The following is a 9,281-nucleotide window of genomic DNA, read 5'->3' as shown; positions in this document are numbered from 1 at the left end:
CACCTAAATGCACACAGGTCATCATCTCCTAATTGAATCATTCCAACCTTAATGATTATTCCAGGAAAGGCTAGGGATTCTTCCTCACTTCCCATGAGAGGAGATGAAACTAGGAGGTGCTTTCTCATCTCCATTTCTGTGGAACTGGCTCCCTTACAAATTAAATTGGTATCTTCGTTAATGCCTTTCTAGAAGATGACAATGAACAGTCTTCCGAAGGGCCTTTGGTGATGATTCTTTCGGCATCGTTTTCACTATTATGGTTGCTTTTGAACTGGCTGTTAATGTTCTGACAATGATTGCAATTATGTTTTGATTTAATTCTCTTAATTAGTTTATTTACCATGGATGCTTTAATTGTATTTGTAATGTGCTTGTTTTAATTATTAGTTGTAAACCACCATGAATCCTTGGCGGATTCAGCACGTTAGCTATAATAACAAAACAACAACAAAAATACCCACACAAATGCAAATATATTGCCGTTCGCAGTTAAAGGAAAAACTATCACAAGGTTACCAAAGAGAGTGGTTTTTGTTTTGAAAGCTACAAAAAGACTTGGATTTCACTCTGAAGTGCCACAAAAAGACCTCCCCCCGCCCTTTAATTTGAAAAGTTAGCCATTAAAAATAACGAATGGGTAATTTTTGTACATTTATAGCTTTCTAATTGCAGTTGCTATGACTGTCTTTTATTTCCAGCCTTTTCTTTTTCCAACAAACTACCTGTCAAGCAATGTAACTTATTTGATTGCATAGCCATTTTCTTTCATTCAATGTAGGTCAGGGGTTTTTTTGCGCAGATATTGGCAAAGTTCTAAGGTTGATTCGGGAGGACAGAGCGACCCTGATCTAATAGGAGGGCAGATTTAAATCATTACTGCCTTGTATACTAGACACTCCTAAATATCATTATGTGCAATCTATCGGGACAGATGAGCCTGCAATTCAGAAGAAATTGAGCTGCCCAGACGAGGCGTAGTAACCCGAGTGGTCAGTGGAGAATCGCTGTGAGAGGTAGACGGAATTCAGCTGCACTTCTCCAAATTCGAAGTTCTCAAAGAGCTGAAAGAGAGGAGAGAGGACTCATGAAACTATAAACCTCAAAAAGAGTACACTGAAGAGTACACTGAAAATTGTTCTGCGCATGTGCAGAAACAAAAAACAAGATGGCGGTGCCTACAGCGCCCGCAGGAGTACCGGTTCAGAGGCGTAGCAGACCTGGGTCGCTGCTGGTTCCAGAGACCCAGGCCACCAAATTACTACCAGCTCTGCAAAACCGGTCCGAACTGGTAGACACCCTTCCTGTTGGGATATATATATATATATATATATAAAATTTATATTTACATTTGTGTAGTATTTGTGCTAACAAAGGCAACAGTAAAATATTGGGCTTTCTGTCTGGATGGTCTCTTGTGACGAGCCGATGGACAGAGAATGGAAGCAGTTAGCTTCCTCCCATAATTGGGGCATACCAGGGGTTGTGACTTTAAATATATACCTTTCTCCCTGGCTCAGCTGATAATGGATCAGAGCCTGTGGCTTAGTGGTTAACACATCTGCCTAATATGTAATATAGCCCAGGTTCAAATCCCAGTAAGGGTATGGCTAGCTGATGAGAGCTAAATAGCTTGAAATAGATTTATACTAATTTACAGATGATGGAAGCAGTTAGCTTCCTCCCATAATTGGGGCTTACCAGGGGTTGTGACACTAAATATATACCTTCTTCCCTGGCTTCAGCTGATAAGGAGGAGACCTGTGGCATAATGGCTAAGACGTTTGCCTAAGATGCCATACAGCACAGGTTCGAATCCCAGTAAGGGTATGGCTAGCTAATGAGAGCTAAATAGCTTGAAATAGATCTATACTAGTCTCCCTTTATTTATTTATCAGCATAAATAAAACACACACACACACACACACACACATATATAAAATTATCCAACAGGAAGGGAGTTTCTGAAACTTTATTTATAGCAGAGTACCAACAATACTTTCGCTCCATTTGATCTATTGCAGGAAGAGGGCAAACCCAGCCTCTTGGCTGACAGCTATTAACCTACGTGACATGACCAAAAATTCATTTTGAAAAGGCGCAGAAAGGAAAGCTAAACAGCTAGAAAATGCGTGGTTTTGTCTGTGACAGTCTCTATGGGGAGTTGGATCCATCACCTCATGTTTTCATAGCTATTCAAGTTCTAATATAAAGTTAGTAACATACATTTACAAGTGACTGATGGGGAAGAATCTGAGAAGAACAAATAAGGAGATTATGAATAACTATTTGTATTTATGTATGTATGCATCTCCCTTTGGGCACACACGTGTGTTTATACAGGCATACACTCACTTTGATTCTTCTTTGAGAATATTTTATCAAAGGAATTACATGCAATATCCAAAGACAAAAACAATAACCCCCTCCTTGTTACAAACCATTTTTTTTTCTTTATGTGTAAAACAGTTGGAAGCAGGGGTAGGCTTCAAAAAATTTAGAAAGTGGTTCCCTGCCCGGTTGCTGGGTGGGCATGGCCATGGTGGGCGTGGCCTAGTTGGCCTCCTGCACCACAATGGGGGGGGTGGGTGGGTGTTTTTGCCCTCCTTGGGCTCCAGAGGCTTTCTTTGGGCCTCCGGGAAAAACGACCTTCCCAGGCTCCAGAGGCCATCTGGAGGCCGGAAACGGGCTCTATAACTTCTGGTAGGCCCATTTTTTTGCCCTCCCTGAGCCTCCGCAGGTGCCTTACACTTACTTGCATCCAAAACAGGCCGCATGGGGACTCCTGGGATGGGCGGGGCCAGCCAGGAGTGGGATTTGAGGGTTCTCCAAATTGCACAGAATCTTAGCTAGAGGTTCTGCCGAACCCCTGTGAACCCCCAGCAACCCACCCCTGGTTGAAAGGAATCTGGGAGGTCTTCTAGTTACGTGCCACTTGGGTCTCAAACCTGGGCTGCTGGCACTTCCAGCTGACAAGCCTAGCATTTTAATCACTGAGCCAATGTGCACCCCACAACTTCTGGAGGCATGAGTAAATCTGCAAGGAGCATTTTAATATTGCTGCCAGAGGCTACATCCAGTAGCATGTGGCCTATAGCCCATCAGTTAATCATCTCTGTTTCTGACATTTCACATTTCTTGTTCACACAACCTTCTGGAAGACATAAAAAGAAAAGTAATAGTGGTTATCAGCTGGCCCAACCAACATGATCCTTTTCTTAAATGTCTCTTTCTACTGAAATATGATTGCAGCTCTTCATCACACAAGAGAAGTTTAATTGCTGCTTCCACAGATTACACAAAGAAAGCCTGTACATAAAAGAAGATAGAAGACTTTGGCACCAAGATCCAACAACAAACCTTTAAGTTGCTTAGTCAAGACTGAGTAGGTGTTTTTGCGATGGGGGAGGAGGGTAATGGGGCAAGGAGAGAAATTTCTAATTTATGTAGATTACTAATCTGCAATTAGTGTATCCACCCATATCCATCTATGGCCAGTTTGTCCAAGTCAGAATAATAAAATAAGAAGCACTCTTCTTCCAAATACCAGCAATATAGCTATTCAAGGGCATTTGCACGCTTACGTATGTACAGGTCAGGAGAAACACAATGGCGCAATAGAGGAGACAGATGAACAAACAAACACACACACACACACACACACACACACACACACACACAGATTATTGTATGAACTCAGTAGTTATTGCTTTGATGAACCAAAACATTCAAGTGGTTTTCTTCATTCTATTAAAGAAGCAGGAAATTGCTCTGCCTTAAAATGAAAGTAATTCTTAGAAAAATCTTTGAACAATTGCATTAATTTCAAACTCAGCTGAATGTGGCTGTGCCAAGGGTCAACAAAGGCTGAATAATCTAGTTTCCCCATTAAGACAAGCTTAAAAATCCATACTCCATCTGAGTACGCCTGCATTTTTACATCTGTTCCCCCAGCCCTTAGTTCAAAATGGGTTATATCCAACTCTTCTTGTCATTAAGCTCAAGGTCATCCCAGTGGCTTTGAAAAGGCCTAGAGTTTCATTATACTCTCTCCATTCCTAGTTAACAACCCACGGATTGTCTACTGAAGTAATGTATAGGTAAAGGTCTCCCTTCCAGCAGAGGTAGGTTGATTCAACCGGGATCGGGCAACTGGTAGCGGGGGTGGCAAGATGTTCCGTCCACTCACCCAGACACTTCTGCGCATGCACAGAAGTTTCATGCGTGTGTGTGAGCACAAGCAAACTGGTAGCACCAGGATATGGAACCCACCTCTACTATCCAGTTATATCCGACTTTAGGAGGTGGTTTCATCTGTTTCTTGGCCAAGAGAGCCAGCATTGTCAAAGACATTTTCTGTGGTCATGTGGCCAGAATGGCTATATGCCAAAGGTTCGCAGAATGTTATATTTCCACCAAAGTGGTACCTCTTTTTGTGGCCTGCCAGTGGTCAGCTTGAGGCAGACTCAGGAGGAAGAAGGACCAGTCCTGGAGTCTGGGGAAACCTCTGATGAGTGCTCTGTGTGGGGTAGAAGAATAGTTGGAGCCTGTTCCCCATGTGCGCATGTGCAGAGCTGCCAGGAGAAGAGAACAGCTAAGGAACAAGAGTGGACTCAGAAGTAAAGCCACAGGTGGATGGTGAATGGCCCCTCCCATAAAGAATAAAGAGGAGCAAAAGGGGAGTGGACTTTGCAGGAGACAATTAGTTCAATTCATTAGGATGAAGATCTGTTCCTGACTTCTTGCCAAGTATTGCCTGCCACAGAGTGGTGTTTGGAAGATATCCGCCTGGCAGCTCTCCAAGCCTGATAAAGGTCTATAGTTGTGAAATCTCTTGAAAGACTGTTGGCCGGGACTTTGCTGGAGATAAATTCACTTTAAACTAAATAAAAGGGGTTTTATTGGGACAAGGAGTCGGCTTCGTGCTTTTGGGAAGCCTAGGTCAGAACACCTATTTATATACTTGCTTTCGAACTGCTAGGTGGGCAGGAGCTGGGACAGGAATGGAAGCTCACCCTATTAGGTGGCTCTCGGACTTCAATCCCGGTCTGTCAGCTTTCCAACTGACAAGCTCAGTATTAAAATTTAAATATCTGTTACCCCAGTTCCAGAAAAATACTGAGTTCTCCCCAACACTGATTATCTTAAATGGTTTTTTTATTGGTTTTCGTCTATTTATTTTATGTTTTTCTATATGGCCCATTGAGTTGCATGCAAAAATTTAAGCACCCCTGATCAAGCTGTATAAATCCTCTAAGCAAATAGACACAGAGACTAACTTCATGTGATACAAAGTTAAGCAGGTATCTTTTTGCTCATCTCAATGGGTATTTGCTAATTACATTAGTGGTTGTTTTCGGATTTAAAATAAGCAAATGGTGAATGTAGCAGGTACAGAAGTTTGGTCACCCTTCCAGGTGATTCAGCTTTATTTTGAAAGCTCTGAAGAGACCAATAAAGCTGAAAAAGCAATCGAATTGTGAGACCTAGAAAGCAGTGGCGGGATTCACATTTTTTTTACTACTGGTTCTGTGGGTGTGGCTTTGTGGGCATGGTGTGGCTTTGTGGGCGTGGCAGAGGAAGGTTACTGCAAAATCCCCATTCCCTCCCGATCAGCTGGGACTCGGGAGGCAGAGAATAGATGGGGCGAGACCAGTCAGAGGTGGTATTTGCTGGTTCTCTGAATATCCGCTACCGGTTCTCCAGAACTGGTCAGAACCTGCTGAATACCACCTTTGCTACTAATGAATCAAAGAAAACTCCACGGGTGCACAAATACTGCAACCCCTCACTAACTTCTCAGGTCTATCTACTTTGAAGAACATGAGCTCCTCAAAGCAGTTGTCTGGGCAACTGAAAACTAAGATAATTCACTCTTACAAAGCAGGGCTATTAAGAAAACCTTCTAAATATCTCCAAGAAGCAATTTCAACTATGAGAAATGCTGTGAAATAATGGAACTTGCATTTGTTGAAGTCAGGGCAAAACATGAAAAGTCAAGAATTTTTTTTGATGGAACTACCGTATTTTTCAGAGTATAAGACACAACTTTCTCCCCACTAAAAGGGTGTGGAAATGTTGGTGAGTCTTATACACCAAATACAGTCATGTTTGGCCTCCCAAAGCCCCGCCCCTGCATCCCCTTTTTGCGGAAAACGGGCAAAAAAATGGCCGTTTTTTGAAAAAAAACTGAGGCATTTTTGCCTTCTCTCAACCCCCAGCAGCACTCTGCCGGCTTCAGCAGGGCTGAGATAAGGCCAAAATGCCTCTCTTTTTTCAAAAAAACGACCTGTTTTCTGGCCATTTTTTGCAAAAACGTGGGTGTTTTTACCTTACCCCAGCCCTGCTGAAGCCTGCAGAGTAATGCTGGAGGCTGAGGGAAGGCAAACACTTTTTTTTCTTACTTCGAAATCTTGGTGCGTCTTATATGGCGGTGCACGTTATAGTCAGAAAAATATGGTGTCTGGAAACTGGTCAGAACCCACCAATCACTATAAATAGCTTGCTGAAAATTTTGACTAATCTGAACTGTCCACTATACAATTTCACTGAAACAACAAGAAGCGGCTGTACGGGAGAATTGCCAGAGGGAAATATTTTCTCTGACTTTATCACAGTCATTGTAAAATATGCAAAATTGAATCAATTGTTCAGACCAAAGCCACATTGGAAGAAAGAAAAAGGAAAAAATGAAAGCATCTGTTGACTCTTTGATATTTTGGGGTACAGCAGCCAGTGACGCAAGGAAAAAAAAAGGTGTGCAGAAAATTGAATTCCAATAAATATCAGCATTTGTGTCCCATAATAATCAGTGAAGAAACTGAAATGAGGCTGGATCTTTTTACAAGATGATGATTCCTCCCCTCCCCACACACAAAATTGAAAAAAAAAATCAATCATGAAGTGCTTACAGGAAAGATAAAGATTTTTAAATGATCTTTGCAGTCCATAGATGTCAATGCTTTTTGCAATCTGAGGTGATCTCAAACATGCAGAGCAAGCAAGGAGACTTCAAGCTATTTTTGAGCTAAAAGAATTCTGATAGGAAGAGTTTAAAAAAAAAAAAAAGATCCCAAAGCCCAGATAGAAAGACTTAATTGGCTGCACAAAATGTTTGGAAGTTGCAGAGGTAGAGCTGGACTATTTGGTCTCAAGAGAGATGCAACGGTAATGATCTGAATCAATTCCACTTAGTTAAGCAGACTAGTGTACAAGAAAAGATGTGTTTGGCAGAGAGTTTCCACAGGCATGCATCACGAAGAAAATAAATTAAACCCAAAAGTTTGGTAGTTAGAAATGAGACTGAAATATAAAATACCATATTTTTGGAGTATAAGACACACCAAAGTTTTGAAGAGGCAAATTAAAAAAAAGTAGGTAGGTAGATAGAGGGAGAGAGATGGAGAGAGAAAGAGAGAGAAATACAGTAGGTAGGGAGAGAGAGTAGTTAGGTAGGTAGGTAGATAAAGGGAGAGAGAGAGAGAGAGAGAGAGAGAGAGAGAGAGAGAGAGAAATACAGTAGGTAGGAAGAGAGAGAAGGTAGGTTGGTAGGTAGAGGGATAGAGAGAGAGAGAAATATAGTAGATAGAGAGGGAGAGAGAGAGAGAGTAGGTAGGTAGTAGATGTTTCCAGGTGTATTTATCCATGTGCTGGAGAAGGAAATCATTGACAATCTGCAGCACCTAAGACTTTGTTTTTGCTGCCACAGCACTTGATCAATCTAATTCTCATCAATCACTCTAACTAAAGAGCTTTCCGGGGGTGGGGGGGGAGTTTTTGCACTCTGCAAACTTCCCAAAAACGGTCTGTTTTTCGCAAAAACGGGCCTGATTTTCTTTTTTAAAAAAGGCATGAATAGTCGGGGGGGGGGGCTTGCAGAGTGGTCCTTGGAGGGGGGGGGAACGAGCAAAAAGCGGCTTGTTTTTTCTGCGAAAACAGGCCTGCTTTTTGTCAAGAAAATTGCATGCATAGCCTTATGGAGGCTTATAGAGTGCTCCTGGGGGCTTGGGGAGGGGGGAGGAAATTGAGCAAAAAACAGCTCTTTTTTTTGCTTATTTCTGCCCTCCCCAGCCCAGCTCTCTGAAAGCCTCCTACAGGCTCTGCATGGTCATTTTGGTGAAGGGGCGGGGCTTTGGGAGGAAAAAAAATGCTGTATTCGATGTATAAGAAGCACCCAGATTTTCAGCCTCTTTTTTGAGGGAAAAAGGTGCATCTTATACTCCGAAAAATACAGTATTCTACTTCTGGTTTATGTTGAATTTTGTTTTTTTTATTTTCAGCATATACTAAAATGAATATTCTTCAATTCAAGTGTATCATAGGTGGGTTTGACAACATCACCACCAGATGGATTTTGTAACTGGCTGACCAACTGCACTTAAAAGGTACCGTAGTCCTTAATGGGACTGCATCTGCATGGACAGAAGTAAGTAGGCTCTGTCTTAGGCCCAGTACTCTTCAATATCTTCATCAATGATTTAGATGAGGATAGATGGGGAACTCATTAAATTTCCAGATGACACCAAGCTGGCAGGAAAAGCCAACAATCCAGAAGACAGGTTTAAGATACAGAAGGATCTTGACAGACTTGAACACTGTGTCGTAACAAAATGAAACTGAGTGAAAAAAGTGAGGCTCTACTTGTAGGCAAGAAAAACCAAGAAGAGTACAGAGAAGAGCAACAAAGATGATTAGGGAACTGGAGACTAAAACATATAAAGAATGGTTGCTGGAATTAGGTATTTCTATTTCAATGAACAGAAGGACTAAGGCAGTGGTGGGTTTCAAAATTTTTTGGAACCTTCTCTGTGGGTGTGGCCTCCTTTGTGGGAGTGGCTTGCCGGCCATGTGTTTTCTGTCTGTCTGTCTGTCTCTCTTTTTCCTTCCTTTTGTCTCTCTCTCCCTTTTTTCTTTTTTTCTTTCATCTCTCTCTCACTCTTTTTCTTTCTTTCTTTCTTTCTTTCTTTCTTTCTTTCTTTCTTTCTTTCTTTCTTTCTTTCTTCCTTCCTTCCTTCCTTCCTTCCTTCCCTTCCTTCCTTCCTTCCTTCCTTCCTCTGTGTGTGTGTGTGTGTGTGTGTGTGTGTGTGTGTGTGTGTCAGTCTCTCTGTCTGTGTGTGTATGTGTGTGTCAGTGGTGGGTTTCAAAAATTTTGTAACCTCTTCTGTAGGTGTGTGGCCTGCTTTCCGGGTCCACTGGTGGAACCTCTTCTAACCGGTTTGGTAGATTTGATGAACTGGTTCTACCGAATAGGTGCGAACTGGTAAGAACCCACCTCTGGACTA

General features: G+C 42.1%; 1 protein-coding gene across 2 annotated transcripts in view; it reads right to left on the bottom strand.

Annotated features, from left to right (window-relative positions):
* Positions 1-457: 457 nt before the first annotated feature.
* The window catches only part of ASCC1 (activating signal cointegrator 1 complex subunit 1), a 131,302-nt gene continuing 122,478 nt past the window's right edge, over positions 458-9,281 (bottom strand). For both annotated transcript variants that reach the window (XM_087702653.1, XM_087702654.1), the window contains exon 10: positions 458-1,064. In XM_087702653.1, coding sequence (XP_087558779.1) covers positions 948-1,064 — 117 coding nt within the window. In that variant the 3' untranslated portion in view covers positions 458-947. The remainder of the gene's footprint in view (positions 1,065-9,281) is intronic.

This window comes from Thamnophis sirtalis, unplaced genomic scaffold (assembly GCF_051295495.1).
Source record: "Thamnophis sirtalis isolate CommonGarterSnake01/CBP01778 unplaced genomic scaffold, rThaSir2_p1.2 scaffold_15, whole genome shotgun sequence".
NCBI classification, from domain to species: Eukaryota; Metazoa; Chordata; class Lepidosauria; order Squamata; family Natricidae; genus Thamnophis; species Thamnophis sirtalis.
The sequence above is the reverse complement of the archived record's forward strand: the minus strand, read 5'-3'. Positions and strand labels throughout refer to the sequence as shown.